The 19605-nt window shown below is 42.6% G+C and overlaps 1 protein-coding gene across 1 annotated transcript in view; it reads left to right on the forward strand.

The window, feature by feature from the left end:
• Positions 1-6427: 6427 nt before the first annotated feature.
• The window catches only part of PRMT8 (protein arginine methyltransferase 8), a 57629-nt gene continuing 44451 nt past the window's right edge, over positions 6428-19605 (forward strand). Inside the window, exons 1-2 of the mRNA XM_009102665.4 lie at positions 6428-6536; positions 7470-7613. Coding sequence (XP_009100913.1) covers positions 7539-7613 — 75 coding nt within the window. The 5' untranslated portion in view covers positions 6428-6536; positions 7470-7538. The remainder of the gene's footprint in view (positions 6537-7469; positions 7614-19605) is intronic.

The raw sequence follows: 19605 nt of genomic DNA on the forward strand, positions 1-19605 counted from the left end.
TCAGGTGCCAAGGTGTACTACCAGATCAATAACCCAGGAGGCTGAGCTCTGTTTGCAGCCAGAAAAATCATCAACTTAGGCACCTCAGAGTGCTGACTCCATGCTATAACCTGGCCAAAGCCCGATTATATTTAATTTATTGGGGAACATCATCGAGCAACATTCTGAAGAGGTATGACCTCACTTGTGCTGAGTTATAGACAGTTCTGGAAAAATAGCAACATTGTTCTCAACTCATGAAATACACAGTACTGATCACACTCTCTTATTTTTCATGTTTTAGTGGGAGGCAGCAGGATTTGGCAATTTTCCTTATTGGAAGAGGAAGGAAAATACCAAACTGGGGAGAAAAAAATGCCAGCCCACTGTCATAGTTACCGTTGGTTGCTTGTCAACAGTGACAGCTGAACATGAGGAAAATTGTTCACAACAGGGAAACGTGAGGAACGTAGCAGAATGCCTTACTGCCTAAGACAGTTATGGAAGGGAAAGCAAGAAGACAGACAGCTATTTGCCAGACCTGACAGAGCCATCTAAGTTATTTTCATAGATCTTCCAGTTAAAATGCTTTACAGGAGTGCTCCCAAAGCGTTATGTGTATCACTGAAGGAGGCAAATAAATACCTCATCCATTTTCTGAAGAACAGAAAGCAACAGAAACCAAGATGACAGAATGCCTGCTATTGGGCAAAGAAATAAAAGAGAGGTGTAATTTAAATTATTGCAGCTTCATCTGTGGTCTAGTTCAATTCCTCTAACCTCTTGTGACATAGCAATTCAAACATTTAGGCACAGACTATACCCTAAGAAGCAAAGAAATAAGTAAAATTTGATATTTAGAGAGAAAGAAAACCTCTTGTTTGAATGAATAGTGACATTTTTTCCTATTTGCTCTTCATCTCAGACTTGTTAATCATGCTGTAATCCATCAGGAGAGAAAGGCAGAGCAGATGAAAAATAAATGGGTTTTTAAGTGAAGAAATTCCATCTCAGAGTCCAGCAAACGGTATAAGGTAGAAGGCAGAGTTTTCCTCAGAAAAGAAAGTTTCTTAAAGCTATCACACAAGAGACGTGACAAGACAGGATGGACTCCAGTGATCTGCACTTCTTTTCAGTGAGTTGATGACTCTGAGAGTATTACTTCACTTTCTTTCTGATGAGCTGTGTGCCTGGGTACAATATTCTGCACCCATTGATAGCTTATGGGAGATGGGTCATGAGATTCAGCTCTTCAAACAACATTATACACCTTCTCTCTCCTGTGAGGACTCTGGAATAGAATACAAGCAACAGTCTGTCACTTCTCTCAGCATATTTTTCCTGTGAAAATATTGGCTGCACATATCAAATCACCATGCTATGAGATTATACATATATAATCTTTTCTTTTCAAGGCTTCAGGAATAATACAGAAGAGAAAGGAAAAAGACAGATGCCCATTTGCCAGATCTGGCAGAGCCATCTAAGTGATTTTCACGGCTCTTCCACAATCACACAGAATTACATGATCACTGAAGTTAGAAAAGGCATCGCATCTAGTCCAGCCCCGACTCAAAGGACTGTCAGCTACAGATGGGGACATTTGTAGCCAGGTTTTTAAACACATCTAAGGAAGAAAACTACAAAATATCTTTGAATGCCTTCAAGGTAAAAAAAAAGTATTAGTTTTTAGTGTTTCCATGTCCTTCATTTCAATTTATGCTCATCTCCTCTTCTCCTTTGGCTGAGTACCACTGAGAAGAGTCTGGCTTCATCTTTTTTACTTCCTCCCACATCAAGCACCATGAGCCTATCTTCATATGAGAAAGCTCCTCAGTGACTTAGTAATTGTTGTGGCTCCTTCACTCCAATATACCCATGTTTTTCTTACCAGGGGAAAAGCTTTGCATAACAAAATCTTTAGGCACCTCATAACTTTAAGATAACTTTCAGAAGTATTTTGCTGTCTGTTCTGAGTACATGATTTGTAACTGCTCAAAAAGTTAGGTGGGAACTGAACAAGGTCAGTGTATTACAAAGAAATCACGACACTCTGCCCATTTATCTGCCACTGTAGTAACCACAATTCTCAAAAAGCTGCCTAGCTCCTCCAATCCACAGAGGACTGGAGACACACTTTGGTGACCTTTATAGAAGTTGTCAGAATACAACTTTCTTCCAACTGACCCAGATACAACTTATTCAGAGTTTGGCACTCTCAACGGAAGAAAAAAAAATAAAGGAATATTTTGGTTCCGTTTAGATTAAGTTTTATGTTTGCAACTGCAAAATAAAGCTTCTGTTTTTAAATGAAGTCTAAAGTCGTAGAAAAGATAATTAAAATATCTTGCAGAGATAGTTCTGGGATGTTCCACTATCTGCAAGAATAGCTAAGGGTTCATTTGTGAAAAGGTGTCTGTAATTTAAGACTGAATGGTCTGAGCCCTGGACACATACTCTTGGCCTGCAGCAGTGGGTAGCTCAGATCAGCTTAGCCTCTGACAGACCCTTCCTCACTCAAACCTAACATCAATGGCTGAAAACTGCAATGATTCCCAGGAAAAGGCTGGAATATGCAGTGTTAATGAAGAAGGATAAAATGAAAGATTGGGGGTGGGGGGAAGTTAATGAGGAAAACCATAGGACAAGGCAGGAGGAGCTTTAAATGAGATCTTTAAATCTGCAGTGTGAATTAGAATTCACTTCAAATTCTTCAGAATTAACATGGGCAAGTTTCAGGAATAAGAGTAATATTGGAAGTACTGGCAGCTTTGAGACACAGTAGGGATAAAAGTGCATGAAGAGACTGGTAAGATTGAAGATTGCCAAAGGTACCTTTTGAGACGAAGTCACTGTGACTTCCTGAGCAATAAAAACCAATGGAAAATGATGCTACAGGATAAATAAATAACAATGCAATAAAAACCAATGCAAAGTGTTCCTTCCAATAACAAATTACATAACAAACAAAATTGATTTGATTACAAAATTTGGTGAGGATATTGGAATAGATTTTTGCTACGATATTTTGCCATCCAAATAGGAAGTGGATTCATAGTCCAAGAATTGGCTAATATTAAGTCTGAACTTCCAAAGCCATAACATGCAGTTGTTGCCCATTTTCATATGATCTGACTGTACCAAATGGAGCTTAGATCATGTAGCTACAATGCTTAAAGCTAGTCATAAGATATTACTGGCTTAAAAAGGCAATTTTCGACAGTTTTCCTCAGAGTTTAGCTCCTAAGAGAGGCTTTCATTGAGCCATCTGCAATGTATCAGCCTCCGTCCTGAACCAGAGGACCCATCTCTGGACACAGAATTAATGATGTAGGCTCAGCAGTTCCAAGCAGAGACAGAGAGAGAGTCACACTTCCCTCACCCCATGTCCACTTTCCATTTGATGTGGATGAAGGATGCAGCCGGCCCTTCATGCAGCGAGAGCGTGTGATGAGTCACACCCAGCCTGGCTGCACCTCCACCCCACAGCCCCCAGGTGCTTTCCTGAAGGGCTGCTCTGAAATTTCTCAGCCTGCACCTATGCACAGGATTACCCCACCTCACATGCAGACATCTGGGCTTCATCCAAGCTCATGATAAAGCTGGCAATAAGTCTGAATCTTCTGAGGGCCAGCGCAGTGTTATTGCCACACTCAGCAAGTAGCACAGCAGCTTCAACCACAGCTGCTATTATTGGAATTCTGAAGTAATAAATGCTTCCCTTTCCACTTCCCCTTCAGCACCACTCCACTCAATTCCTAATACTTGGTGACCTTCACATGTACTTACACATGTTATATTTAAACTCAGAAGATACTTTTGACACCTCCTGGCTTTGCTGCAAATGCACTTCTAACACCATGACATTTTCTTCATGATGGTTTTCTTTTCCTCAAGATCTAACAGAGCAGGGGTTCAGAAATATGTTCCCGTGATGGTTCCAATAACCAGCTATCACCCTTGGGTAATGGGTGATGTCAGCAGGATTTGTATTCAGAGGATGGGAGTATAATTTGTCCCCTAAACAGTGTGAAGGCTCACATTCCTCAAGTTCAGTGTTGCAAGTTCAAGAACTTGCACTGAGCCTCATACTCAGACTGAAGGACTGGCCAAGTGTCTTTGTGTGCTCACAGACATCCGGGTATGCAAACAAACTGCTCTGGGCGTCTTAAAAATTATTACAAGCAAAAACTTCTACCTGATTTTAAAAAAAGGTTCCAGCAGGACCAGTCATCTTCCCTTTGGAATAAAGCAGGTCAGAGAAATCTGTGTATATGTTTTCAAAGCAGTTTCCTCAATCACATATAGAACATAAATGGAGTGAAACACCAACCATCTGGCAGATTTCCAAGGGCGCTCAGGACTAAAACATTCATGCCTATGCTGGAAACTAAGAGACTGGAAGGCTTTCCCAATATCTCTAAAACATCATCACCACGTTCAAGGATGAGCAGTCTGGTATCATCTGTGTTGACAAAGAGGTGGAGGAGGACAAGAATAGGTGCCAGGGTAAGTCATGCAGTATCTGAAGCATGGAAGAGAAGGATATATTAAATCTCTGCCTGCCAACTTTGCTAGTTGCCGAGTGCTTTTGAAAATCTGATGCCTCATTTAGCTGACTAAAGAGTGATTGAGCTGTACCAGAAATACAAACCCAGCTGTCAGAGAAAACTAGAAAATATGTTCTGGAGTAGTTTTTCAAAATCAAATTCTTTTTCTCTATATAGAACACTGGTTTATTTTAAAATGTTTAATTAGGCTAAGTTTAGCTGTGTGTATCACCTGAAAATAGAAAAGACACACTAAAACTATGCAGGTTAGCCCAAATGCATGCTGACTAAAACTTCATGCACTCACTAACCACCAGATATTCACTCCATAGCAGAGAAAAACGTTGGGACAAAGGTTGCAGAGGCATTAGGTTTTTATCTGCTGACTATTTTTTCCCCTTACCCCTTCACCTAGAAATTGAAGTAGTTGGTGAGGAAGAGGCCCATAGCCCAAGATTATGAGAGTAGCTTTGGAATACTTGGCAATGACTGTAGATGTTTTCATATTTGAAGGGTTTTAAGACTTTCAAAAGCTCTGTGAATGTCACAAAAAAAAAGGGGAGATGAACCACTTCCACCTCTGTCATTACTTAAGTCTCATGCCTAGAAGGTGTGAAATTGAATTCTACTATACAAACACAGGAGGTGTGGATGATTACTGAAAAAATTAGCAGTGATGTGGAGCTAATGAAAGAACTTGATGTGTCAAAATAAACGTGAGATGAAAGGAAGAGGGGCAAATCAGAAGCTTTTGAAAGACTGAGTGATCAAACAGCTCTGCAAAGTGTGGCACTGAGGTCCACTTTCAGTGTGTATGGAACGTGTGTCTAAAACATATTCTCACATTCTGAAACCACTTCCTATGGTACCATAGTGCCCTACATGGCATATTCTCATTGCCACTCGACATTTCAGCATACCACACACCTTCTGACTCCCCATGTTTCTTTCTTATTGCTGTGCTACTTATTACAAATCCCTGAAATCTAAGGTGTTTCTGAGCAAGAATTTGTGAGGGTCGTTCAAGTAAAAAGGAAAAATTTGCCTCTTTCATCTTCTTGGCCCCACCTCCTCATCCCCATGGGGCAGGAGAATAATTTTGCTCTCTACTCTCTAATTCCTATACTCTATTTCCATTCCCCCACCCCCAGGAATATCTCCGCCTCCTGAGTGCCCAGGGACCTCCTGGGTTTTGGCAGTACTTCATGGTATGTCAGTATTCCAGAGGTCAGCTGAGGATAAACTCTAATTGAAAGATATTAAAATAGGCTGCAAGGGACAAAAATTGAAAACCCCAAATCTATCAAGATCTGTTACTGATGAAGCATCTGAGCTGGCTACATTCTTAAAAGATGCATCAAAAGTAATCTTTCAAACCCCTTCTTCAGGTCTCCATTGGCACCCCCAGAGGAAATAATTTCAAACTGTTCAGAGAGCAGCAATCCCGTTCTGGTCCTTGAAATCCTTCGAGCAACACACACCCACACACCAGCATTATTTTCTCACCTCCTCCGTATAAAAACAAAACAGAAACGTGAGAACAGTGGGCTGGAGATGGAGCTGCGGAAAGTGAAGTTGGAAGGATTAATTATGTAATACGCCCCCTCTCCCGCCCTTACCCACAGCAACACGAGTGAGGTAAACCCAATCCTCCCAGCTGACAACTCAGAACTAGAAAGTGCCCGGAGGAGTGAAAGCAAAATAAACGTGTGGGGAAGGTGGCGATGCACTCCTACAGAGGAAGATGTCATTAGGAAAAGGCTAAAAACAAGTTCAAATCACCTTTAGCCTCTTCCCTTCCCTCCCCAGCGAGACCTCTCCCTCCGCCTCTTCCCCTCTCCTCCCCCCCAGCTCCTCCTCCCCCCTTTTCAGCAGGAGCTGCAGCCGGATCGGGACTGTATTCCTCCAGTTCACGGCTCTCTCACGGAGCGTGGATCCTCCTGAAAAACTTCAAGTAAAACAGGAGCTGGGAGAACACACACACGAGAAGATATATTAAGAAAGCAGGTTTGCTACTTAACTCGGAGGAAAGAAGCTGGAGCAGACTTCTTCGGTTGCTCTCTAAGAGCCTTGCCGAGAGTCCTTGCAAAGAAAAGTGTTGCTGATTCAAAAGAAGAGGAGGGATGGGGAAGAGAAAAAAAATTGTGCATGTCTGTGTGAGAGGGAGACAACGTGTGTGCGCGTACGTGTGAATGCGTGCTTGTGTGTGAGAGGGTGTAGGCGACGGGTGGGGGGAGCTTGAAATTATATTTTTTTTTTTCCCCTACGAAAGACACGTGAATGCAATTCCCAGTGAGGGGCACCAAGCTCTGCCCAAGAGCAGAAGGGGTAGGGAGAGGGAAAGGGAGAAGAGAAGGAAGGGAAAAGGAGAGGGAAGGGCAGAGGGGGGGAGGAGGGAGGGAGGAGGAGGAGAAGGGATTTCTATTTCAGAAGACGTTCATAGAAAGAGGGTGGCAAATTCTGTGACCGTCTTTAAAGGAAGTGTCCTGGGACGTAGAGAGAAAGAAAGAAGCCCAAAGAAGGAAAATAAAGGGCTATGATTTCCTTGTCCTGTTGCTTTGTCTCTGGCTCCCTCTGCCTCTGGAAGAGTAGCCACAGGACACAAAGATGCCCAGCTGGTCACTGCACGCCCAAGTTCAGTTTAGCTGGTGCTTCTCTCCTGTTTAGCCTGACTGCTTTCTCTGAAGGGGAGGACTCATAGCCCGACAGCCTTTTAGTTTAACCTGAAGAGTGTGTGCCGCCTCTCTCTGCCCACCCCAAGAACTCGCTGGAGGTGGAGGAGAGGGGAGAAAGAGGAGGACTTGAAAGTGCCTGAGGAGCTCCCGATGCTAAGAGGAGACAAACATTCCTGTGGACGACGCAGAAAGGACAAAGCTGACTGATTTATTGCTGTTTTCCATATTTTTTTTTTTTATCTCCCTGTCCTTTGGCGCACATCAGTGTTTGGAGATCTTTGAAAACACAAACCAAAACATCAGCCCCGAAGCCCCAACCCCTTGGCTAGCTCTTATGGGAATGAAACACTCCTCCCGCTGCCTGCTCCTAAGGAGGAAAATGGCGGAGAACGCTGCCGACAGCACCGAGGTGAGTAAGGATGCGAGCCGGAGCCGGCGCCGCGCTCCCCCAGCCCCGAGCACTGATCCCCGGGCAGAAGCAGCAGGAAGTGCAGAACAACTTTCCCGGCCCCTCCGGCCAGCTCCTGCCTGCCGTGCTGCTGTGGGTTCCTGCATTCGCCCCCCCTCTCCCCCCCACCTCCCTCCCCCCGGATCCCTCCGTTCCCGGCGGGCAGAGAAGTTTGCCCGGCGCCGAGCCCTCCGAGCGCTCGGGGCTGGCGGGGCCGCCGCTCCGCGGCCGCTTCCCGGGAAGTTGGGTGGCCTTGCGGAGCGGAGGCTCCGCGGGCTGTCGGCTCCGGGGGCAGCGGGGGAGGGCGGCGGTAATTCGGGTGTTGGACGCGCCGAAAGGGACAGACCGTCTCTTGCGGCAGCACCTTGGCCAGCTCCCCGTGCTTTCCGCCGGCAGCCTTGGCCGGGATCGTTCGGGGCCACTTTAGGAGCATCCGCGTCTCTGCAGCATCCTGGATATTACCAGAGCGGAGCTGCCCGAGGCGGGGGCTGTCCGGCTGGCCTGGGCAGTGCCGAAAATAGCTTTGCACTGCCTTCAGGCCGGGAGGGTACCTTGAGAGGTCTCAGGTTTTCTGCAAGAAATCCACCCCATCCCCGCCACTCCCCCACCCGTTACCTTCTGCTTCCTCAACACTGGGGTTGAGCAGCCCCTGTTTACTTGTCTGGGGCTGTCTTGACCTCACTGAGACTTCTCAGGGCATACAGCAGTGTGCGAAGTCTCAGGTCTGGAAAAGCAGAAGGATGCAGGATGCGGTCCCAGCATCTCTGTGAGCATGTGAGAAGGAGACAGGCGAAAGTGCGAGCGTGTGCCAAACTCGCTGTTTCTATTAATAGCCTGTGCCTAGCACTCTGACTGAACACTTAACACATGCTTTAGCAAGATGCAGCACAGCCATGTACAGATCCCACGGACACTGCACCCCAAACAACTTTACAGCTTTGCCCTTGCAGGGGCAGCACTGAACCTTCTCTCCAGTTACCCCACAGAGGGAATAAAGAGCAAAACCTACTGTGAACACATGACTATTCCATTCTTTATTATTTCCACATCTCTGCCTAATGTCTCCTTCTTTCAGTTAGTCCTCCCAGTAGGTGTCCTGCTCGCTCATGAATTCCATCCACATTTCTCCTCACAATAGTGTTCTCTCTGCTTGACCTTCATGAATGTGCCTCCTCTGCCGTGCCAGGTGAACAGCCAAATTTTCTTAAATGAATATGATGTAAGCACTAAATCAAAGAACATGCCTGCTACTGCACTACAAGCCCATAGAGTACTGCTTGCAGAAAAGGCATCTATAAATAGCAAGAAGTCTGGCTGCACATCTGTAAACTGTCGTAGTCCTGACAGCACATATTGCATTATAGGTCCCAGGATCCCAGGACAGGATTGCAACAAGAAATGTACAAGCACAGACAGTTCCTTTCAAAGCCATTTTTGTCAATGGAAATTGTTTTTAGACAGAGAAAATAGGTGAAAAGAGCTCTTTAAAGATTCCTCTTCTATTTCATTCACTCTTAGCACATTTTTATCGTTTAATCATATTTTCCAGCTTGTGCAATGCTGCACACGCTGCAATGTCATTTTATGGAGAAGGATTTTTTTAACAAAAACAGATTCATTCCAATGCTGCATACAGGTTAGGAGAATATTAGAATGCTGTGCTTCGTCTCCTCAGAGTATCCATCAGTGACAGACTTGTGAAATGAGAGTGAAAATATTGCAGATTAGGCATATCCTGCTCCATAACCTTTCAGAAAATCAGAAGGGATACATTTGTAACCCCTGCCTAGATATTTTCTATTTTCCTAATGTTCATATTTCTGATATGGTCTGAGAGAAGCTGTCTGTCTGCATATGTGCTGAGGTAGAAGTGCACCAAGCAAAATATGCCAAGACCTGTGAAGCTCTTTTACTCATCAAGCATCTATATTTAGCAAAGCCATATGATACCACTTTGACCTTCAAACCTGTATTTCTCTAACTTTCTCCTGAAGTTAACAAATATGTGTGACAGAAGCAATACTGGACAAAATATCTCACTTTTGGACTTACCACAGTGTCAGAGAAAATCAGGAATTGGTATAAATTTGCTTCATATGAAACAAATGGGGTACCAGTAATACTCATTATTTGATATTAAATTTCTGAAGAATTTTTGATGTCACAGTCATTTAGCCATGATATAAACAAAATCAGCAGTAATGAGAGAGGAAGAATTAAAACATTTAACAACTTGTCAGAATGCCCTTCTACCAAATTATTCCAAAGACCTTCTGGTTCTTGCTTAGATTGATTTGACCCAATTTATTTGTGTTACAGCTTCATAGTATATTTTTCATATTTCAGGATTTTTTTTTTTTAATCTACCACAACTAAGAGCATTTATTCAAAGTTTTAGTCAAATAAGGCAAGTATACTCTTTCAGTTGTAGGGCAGTTTAAAACAAAACATCAAGTCAAGGAACATGGACACTGCATGAAAAACTTTTTATTCCCTTGACTACCCTCTGTTGCCCATGCTACCTCTTCAGCTTAAAGAGCTTAAAGAAGTGATGAGAGCAGGCACAGACAAGGAAAAAGCAAAGCTACAGTAAGACAGCACTCACTGTTGCCTCCATTAGAAATACAGAATAGAAAAGCAATTCTCACTAGCATTACTTTCCAGTCAAGGAAGACACCTTGTGTTACCAGGAAACCTAGAGGAGTGCGCTCCCATGGTTCCAGCTGTACAGACATTGACATCACTGGGATCCCCACAGCCTTATATCTTGATACAAAACATGCTCAAGTGAGTCCAAGTGTTGCCACAGGTGCTGCTGGGCCTTGGATCAGAATATCAGAACTATCAGAATGGTTTTGCAGTTTATTTCGCTGATAACAGTCTGTTATCAGTCTATCTGCCAGAGTTTATGTAGGACCAGTGGTTTGTTGTATGTGTTTATAGTACCCTGAGAATACACAGTGTTTTGTAGAAAAATGAAAGTCAAGGGGGGAAAACACCTAAGATTATTCTATTTAGACCCTCACTAAATGCCACAGGGTCCCACTAATAGGAAACCTGCCAGAATTGTTTCAGATCCGTGTCTGAAGAACACAAGGAAAAAAGATGCAGAAAATCTTTATTGCCCATGGCCATCACATGAATATTAAGAGATGTTCCACTGGAACAAAAGCTTAAGAATCTCTCCTCAAGATACAAGAATGAACCTCTGTGTCTTTAGTCATGAAAGGAGGATTGTCTAAATAAAACAGACAATCTGCATAAATAACAGATGCAGAATTGCATTCTCTGCAAATAATTAAAGACCCTCTGACAGAAAACAAACTAAAAGAGAAACTGTTCTTTGTAGAATGCATGCACAAAGGTTCTGCAAAATTCGTGGTGCTGACCTGCTGTAGATTTTGGGTTCTGGTTTTTTTTGTTTTAAATGTATTATTTGGAATCCTTATCAATAGTAGGCCTGATATCAGTGATGGAGAAAAAAAATCTGAAAGGAGTGTGATTTCACAAGAAGTGTGCCTGGCTGTAACTTGTGAGCCTGTGCCAAGTGAAGGGAACACAACCATAAAATCATAGAATAGTTTGAGTTGGAAGGAAAATTTCAGGTCATCTACTCCCCCACCTTGCCATGGGGAGGATATCTTCGACTTGACCAGGTTGCTCAGAGCCCCATCCAACCTGACATTGAATGCTTTCATAGATGAGGTGTTAATCACCTCTCTGGGCAACCTGTGCCAGTGCTTCACCATCCTCACTGTGAAAAATTTCTTCCTTATGTCTTGTCTATATATAAATCTAGTCTAAATCAACCCTCCTTTAGTTTAAAACCATAATGCCCTTGTCCTGCCACAACAGGTCCTGCTACAAAGTTTGTCCCCATCTTTCCCGTAGGCCCCCTTTGAGTACTGAGAAGGTGCAGTAACCACAAAGTGCTGCAGTAGCACAAAGTGCCAGGGTTTGTGTGCACATCCAGAAGATATCTACCTGTGACAGGCTAGTGTCTGACCTAAACAATCCTAGAACTGGAAACTGATCTGGTTTTGTACAATCTAATTGCTCAGTAACTTCATAAAAGCTATTCTTGTGCTGAAGGCTTCACAGTCTATAGAGAGAAAATATTCTTGTCTCATTGCTAAGAATAGAGGGATCAGTTAATTTATTTATGGTAGCATAATGGAGTCCTCCCAGAATGACCTATTATGCAAACCTTGGGCTTTGGTTAGATTTGGGCTAACATGCCTAATAGATGTTCTTCCCTAAACAGATGAATAAAATGGATTCAGGATTGTGTGACCCAGGTCACCAAAGGTAACTGACTGTTTTGTTGTCAGAAGTGGGGAGGTTAAAGTGTTCTATCTGCCTGAAATCCAGTCATACCACTGCTGAGGGGAAAAAAGATATTATAGAATCTATTGAAACCATGAGCTTCTATTTGTGATTTATGAGTAGGAAGAGGGATTTCTCCTTAATAAGCTACCAAAGTAGAAATTAACAGAAGAACAGGACTGTGTGTAACAGAGAAAATTGGACTGAATTTATTCAGTAATCCAAACCTGGTTATTGTGCTGGGTGATCTTGCAGATATAATTAATTCTCTCTAAGCTTTTCCCTTCATCCTAGTGGATTCTGTGGTTCATTAGTGAGAGGTCTTGTAGAAATTTCTCATTTGGTGTTATTGAATTGCTAAGAACAGCATATATGAATGAACATTAATGAGTGGGTGATGTTTACCCAAGAGAGAAATGGCACTGCTCTATGGTGTGCATCTTGTGCTGACAGAAGTCACAAGAGGTCTGGCCTGGTGTCCCAGAGCCAGCTGAGGAGGCAGTTTGTAACACAAATTTCAACCTCACTGAGTGCCCACATGCTTGTGTCACATAACTTTGAACAGGAAAAGTTGTGGGTGTGTGCAAGTGGTGTAGGTGAGCTACAGAGACCAGACCACTGGCTCATGATCCAGAGGTGTTGTGCTGCTGACAAGGCAGTCAGAAAGCTGACCCAGGATGTCAGGGCTTCACTGAGGGTGTAGCCAAGTTCCCAAGGGCCATAGAGGCAGCTCTGAGTTAAAGCAGGGCATATTCCACCTCCAACACATGCTGATCCTTTACAATGCTCCTAGGAGAACTGGGTTGCCCATGCTATTAGAACTAGCACAAGGTACTAGCACAAGGTGGATCTTACATAGTCATAGGGGCTTTTTTGGTTTCTAGCCAATTCAAGAGTGGGGGAGCAGAATTATGGCTCTGAGCCACCTTCTACAACTTCAGCTGTGCAGAACATTAATTTAGCTCAGCTGAAGATAGAGCTAAATGCATTCCACTCCTTTTCCAAATTTAATACTTTAAGTTCAGGGTATTGACCATGATATTTTGGCCCCATTGAAGAAATAGATTTTAGTTGGCATTAATAATAGAGATAGGCTGAAGAAACACTTATGCTTAAGTAAAGAGTAACAGCAATCACTCAAAGCAGAGTTTCAAGATAAAGATACCTTATCATGGTTCATCCTCTGCCAGCATAGGGTTGTTTTAGTGAGTAATGTTTTAGTGTCAAGAAGACTGGGATTTTTAGAAAGGGTCTGGTTCATATTGGTGACATCATGGGCCAAATCACATTGTGTCCTTGTGCCAATGCTAAAAGAGGACTTCCATGCTAGTAAGCAGGTTTTAATGACACTTTTTTTTCAACCTCAGTTGAAAACATTTTTTTCAACCTCAGTCGTTGTGAAAAGCACAAAATTCTTCAGACAAGAGCACAAGATATTCTGTAGATGATAGATTCTGTAATTGTTCTACATCCATACAAAAAGTGAGCTTAGCAAGAGTGATTCACATGCCTTCCAAAGCTGCATCCTGATTGTGAAAGATGAAGGCTTGTGCCTTTACTGGTAAAGGCAGAGCAGAGAAATACTTACAGGTAAAAAAGCATTGAATCTATTATTTTCATAAGATTTTGTCTCAGCCTTTCTGAGTTTGCAGCCAAGTTCAGTCCCTTGACTGGTGAGATAACGAACAGCTGAAGGGGGTGAATGATGAAACTTTTTGCTCCTACTTCTGATTCCACAGAGAATTCTGCGTACCTGCTGCCCTGATCACTAGCTTTGATTCTGTATTTATTTTGATCTAGAAGTTTGGGATAAAATGGTTCTTTTCCATATTTTTATTTTTTCTTTGGGAGTAACCTCTAATTAACAGAAACAAAAAGGAAGCAAAGAGGAGATTACCCAATCAGCGGTTGAGTTGATGACCACATGGGTGTCTTCCTCATGCCAGAATGGAGCAATTGTTGATTAATCACAGCCTACCTGTCTCCTTCCTGTGTTCTTGAACAGGTCCTGGGTGGCTTCATCATGTTTTTTGGCACGGTATTTCTTTAAGGGTGTTGCGTGGGAGCTGAGTTACTTCACAGTGATGGCGACAGGATGGACACTACTTAATTCTTTTTATTTCACTTTTAAGCTGAGATTAAACTTGTGGAGGGGCAGGTACTGATCTCTTCACCCTTGTGACCAGTGACAGGGCTTGATGGAATGGCATGAAGCTGAGTCAGGAAAGGCTTAGGCTGGATATCAGGAAGAGTTTTCTACCCAAAGGGTATTTGGGTACTGGAACAGGCTCTCCAGGGAAGTTGTCACAGCACCAAGCCTGACAGAGTTCAAGAAGTGTTTGGACAACACTCTCAGGCACACAGTGTGATTTTTGGGGATGTCCTGTGCAGGGCCAGGAGCTGGACTCAATGACCCCTCAATGGGTCCCTTCCAACTCAGCTTATTCTATGATGCTATGACTCCACAATTCTGTGATTGATTCTATGATTTAAGAGGTACAGTAAGGTCAAGGATGATAGCTTTACATATTTTTTATGTGCTAGATTTGCTAAATCCCAGATCTGAAAAATAAAGAACCCCAATATTTTAAAAGGCATGTAAAATGGTGTCTTTTCCATGATCTACATAATTGCAAAAATGGAAACTCACTTTAAAAATCTGGGACAGAAAATCTATTTATCTTCATTTTATTGCATCAACAATTCAGAGATTTAAAGACCAGAACTGGAAATAAGGCAGACTCATTTTCAAAAGCACTCACTGCCAAGTTCACTTTTCTGAAAATTCTGTTAAGTGCAGAAATTAAAGATAATTTTCCTTTGTATTTTGAGTGTGAAATGCTAGGTGATCATAAATAAAATCTCAATGTTTTTCTTTCCAAAATGAACAGAATATTTTAGTAATAAAACATTTGAAAGGATATTAAGGTGAGAAAAAATTGTTTAGCTGAAATTTTTGACAGAGAAACAATAATGAAGGTGAAGAGAATACCATTCTCCCTCAGTTAAAATATCCTGTCCTGCAGTGCATGCTTTTGGAAGTTTGTGAGTATTGAGGACTGTACCTGGGTCCTTTCCTCACAGACTGAATTCCTCTTTAAAAAGAGGCATTACCACTTTTTCTAACCATTGCTCACAAAAAAAGGAGTTACTTAAGCTCTTAAGCTTTTCCTTTTTTTTTTCCTTTTTTTTTCTTTTTTTTTTCTTTTTTTTCTTTTTTTTTCTTTTTTTTTTGAGGGGTGGGAACCCACCTTGGAAGAAGGGCATGGAGGTGGGTATTTTCTAAGACATTGTTTGATACCACTGTCTTCCTCAGCTGTTCCTGGTGCCAAACTCTTCACCATAGTGCAGCTGGCAAGCTTCCCATTCAGCATTCTGTTTGGTCTAGAGCACACACTTCAGTTCCTTGTGCTCTCCTTGTCCTGTCCCAAGGTACCAAGCATATTTGAGACATTCTGCCACAGTTCCTCCCTGGTCCCCCTTTTTGAAAGAAAAAGTAGCACTTCCATCTCTTGTGTCAGCACGGTGAAAGTCAACATCTACTGTCTGGGAAGCAGTAATATGTTGTAATACTGCAAGAAGTGGTGTTGAAGTGTTCCCTCAGTGGCCACAAAGCACACCTGGGGTCATGTGTGGCCTCCCAGTTCTCCTGTTCTACTTGTCCTTTTTTGGCCAGACAGCTTATGTTTCATTGCTTCCAATGGGACCAGGAAGGCTCAGACCTGGTCTCAGAGCCCAGAATAATGTGTGACCTAGACAGGGCCTTCCAACAACAATCCACCAGTTCAAACTTGTTCTACTTTGGACCTTAAGTTCTCATTTAGATAGGAAGAGAGGAGATGTTGCCATCTGTTTCAGTTTTTGGTTGTGTCCATGTGCTATTCTTCAATCCATTGTGAAATTTGACCCCAGCTTGGGAGAAAGACCAGCCACTGATATTCTTTTCCTTAGTCACGAACTGGGAAATAATTTACCCTTCCTGTAACTCATTCTGAACTACTTCTATTTGAGGACCAAAGATCTCATGACTGAGCTCCATAGTGCACATTAACCTGTCTGAAGTAAAGGATTTGTACTTTTTTATTTTACTCTGCTGTGATTTACATTAGGATATATCAGGAGTAACACCTCTGAGTCCTATAGAAATAGGGATCCAGTGGTGTGGCAAAACCAGACGTGTTGATTTGGGCAAACTTTTGCAGACCATCTCATGCAACCTCATGGCCAGGAAGGAACAGTTTCCAGCATTAGATCATGTTGCTGTCTCTGGCCAAGTCTTGAAAATTTCCAAGCACAGAGATTCCACTGCTTCTCTGGGTAACCCCTTCCAGGGCTGCACCCTCAGCAGACCTCTCAGAGAACAAGTTTTTCTTATTGTCCATCCGAACCTCAATAATTGCAGGTTGTGACCTTTTCACCTCATTAACTCATCTGCTAGTATTTAGAAGAGTTCTCTTCCATATTCCTTGTAACTATCTTTCAAGTACTTGCAGGCTGCTGTTAGACTGTCCCTTAGTCTCCTCTTTCACAAATCAAGTTCAGAACACTGCAATCTCTTCTTACAGGTTGTCTTCTCAGGCCCGTGACCATTCCATTATACAGAGTCTTGCTTACCTCTTTTTAACTAAAGCCTGGCAGAAATTGTTATGAGAATGGAAAGGAAGAATATTTTCCTAAATGAAAGAATGTAGTAGAAGACTAACTGATTAATGCACATGGCCAAGTAGCATCAGCAAAGTGTGTTTTGCATAAATCCCCTGTGACAGAGCCCTGCTGTATATCTGGCATGTTTTACTTCAGTATTTTGGGTCAGTAGTTTCATATTTTCCCTAGAAAGAGAGGTCAAATCTAAAAAGTAACACTGCTTCTTACCCACAGTGTGCATCTTGTCTAAGGGTGCGTGGGGAGCAGCTGTTTCAGGAGGAAATAAAATGAGATAGAGTTAACCCCATCACACAATGTAGTTGTCTCCTTAGGAGGCACAGTGTTTTAAACCTAATTAGGATTACCCAAATTTAGTAGGAGCAGGGGGTGTTCCACAGTTGCTAGGGATGCTTGCCTGTTGTTGAGCCTTAAAAAAGGGTAAGGGCCATCATTACCCTTTCAGTTTCGTTGGCTTTGGTAAAACCCAGTAAACCCTCTGAGAGCCTGAAGCAGACCAAGGATGCAAAATAGCAAAACTGAGATACGAAATAGTCATTGGGCAGAGAAGCTAAAGAAAGGGAACAAATTTACAAATTTTAGTGTGCAAGAAAGTGTGTTGCAGACTGAAATTTCAGCTGAATCCTTTTCAGCTCTGTGTAAGTTTGCTGATCTCTTAGATTCTTTGGATTAGAAGAGGCAAATGTAAAGTTACCCAAAAGTAAAAGCCCTGTTCTGGAAAATATTGTATTTATATACTACTATATTTAGCCATGTAACAGAATGCTTTGCAAATTTATTTGAGGTCAAACTATATAATGAAATTATTTTGTGAGGTTGGAAAAGAAAAGGCGAGAGAGACAAAAGGCAGTCAGGAAAGTGGGTGGGCAGGTGGATGGATGGGAAAAGAAGGTAAGGGAGAATGAGAGAGCAAGGAAGGACTTGAGGAGATAGGAGAAGAGAACGGAGGAAGTAAGGAAGGAAGGAAGGAAGGAAGGAACGGAAGGAAGTGACGGACAGGAAGGACAGGATAAGGAGGAAGGAAGGAAGGAAGGAAGGAAATGGAAGAGGAAGGAAGGAAGGGGCAGGAAGGAAGCAAGGAAGCGAAGGGACGGAAGGAAGGAGAGGAGGATGGAAGGGTGCAAGGAACGGACCGGACAGGAAGGAATGCGAAGGAAGTGAAGGAAGGAAGGAGGAAGGACGGTGGCAAGGTGACAGGAAGGAAGGAAGGGGAAGAGGAAGGAACGGAAGGGAATTCCGGCAAGGAAGGAAGGAAGGAAGGAAGGACGGAAAGGAAGGAAGGAAGGAAGGAAGGAAGGAAGGAAGGAAGGACAGGAAGGTGACGGAAGGAAGGAAGGAAGGAAGGGAAGGACAGGAAGGAAGGAAGGAAGGAAGGAAGGAAGGAAGGAAGGAAGGAGAGGGAAGAGATGGGGAAATAGAGTCAAAATACTTAAATACAACAGTAGAAATACTTAAATTCATTATCAAAAATCACAGAATCGCTCTGTGGCTCCTTGAAGACTGTTCTTATCAGTAAAGGCCAAGGTAAAGAAAGCCCTGAGTCCCTTGGCCTTTTCCTCATCCATCGTCCCCAGGGCTCCTGCTCCATTTAGCCACAGGCCCACGTTTTCCTTAGCCTCCCTTTTGGTGCCTGTGTACTTGCAGATCACTGTTCCATGGTCAGGTTTAACAAATGTCAGGAATGAAGGATCTGTAGGCAGAAGTAGCAGGAGGCCTTCAGAGGAGTGAATCAATTCACCCCTTTGCAGCCTGTCAATAAGGAAATAGCAGGGGGGGTTGCCATAGCCTGTAAGGTCTAATGCAAATCTCAATTTCTCTGTCAAAGTGAATAAGCCCAACATTCACTGCTCTTTGACAAACTAGTCAGCTAGGAAATAAGAAGAGACAGTATGTAGTTCTAGGCCTGTGATTCACCCCCACCAACCATGAAAAAAGAAAGAACATAACATAGAAAAAAACCAAGAATCTTTAAAATTAGTTCTCAAGGTATGTATTTTACATACCTTGAAATTCTCAATCAAAATTGAAATTCTCAATCAAAATTTGCCTTTATCAGCATTCTCTCACAAATGATTTAATCAATTGGTAACCTCCCAAAGAAGGGATTTACAATGCTGTGAGAGAGACTCTGCCAGTGGAAACTCATCACCAGCTCTTACAGCTTTGCACACACACCTGAACCCCCCCCAATCTCCACTCCACCCAGCAGAACCAGGACAACGTGCAATATTCCTCACTGGTCTCCATGTCAGGATTCTAAGCAGCAGCTCAGCTCCAGCTCACCTCATCTCACCTCACAGGCACATTGTCATCCCTGAACTTAACATATTACTGTAAAGATCATTTCCTAGCTCTCCTTTTCAACTGCATTACCCTTCTATTCATATCTAAATTGCTGAATCTTTATATTCTATTAAATCCAAAAGCTGATTGCACTTTCCAGGGCTGTTCAAAGCATGTGTCCTGCTACCTATCTGAATTTCTTATTCAGCACCAGGAGATTAATTCAAGCCTCCAGTGCCAAACTCCATCTCACACTTCTTAGATTTTTCAAACATACTTTAATGAATAATAATGCTAGCACCATGACAGTGTGTATACTGCTTAATGAAGTATATTTTGCCTAACAAAATTGTAAAACTAGGCCAATGGGTTTATATTTCTGTTTTCTCTGTATTTGACATTCAATTTCTGTCCTGCTTTTCTAAGAGACATATTTCATCAGATAAACTTAATGGGAGGCAAAGATATATAAGGATTTTAAGTAAAGAAGGTGCTTGCACTTATTACAGTGAGATTTTCATGAGAATGTGAAACTGTTCTCATAGCCTCAATGCCACTATTTTATTGATGAAAAAAATCTCTATGCCATCTTTCTATCTTTTTAGGTCTGTTCCTTTCTCAACAGAAAACCAATAATGCTTCTCAGTGCTCATAAAATATCTCTTTGTTGCTTTGTAAAAGG

Source organism: Serinus canaria, chromosome 1 (genome assembly GCF_022539315.1).
Source record: "Serinus canaria isolate serCan28SL12 chromosome 1, serCan2020, whole genome shotgun sequence".
Taxonomy (NCBI): Eukaryota; Metazoa; Chordata; class Aves; order Passeriformes; family Fringillidae; genus Serinus; species Serinus canaria.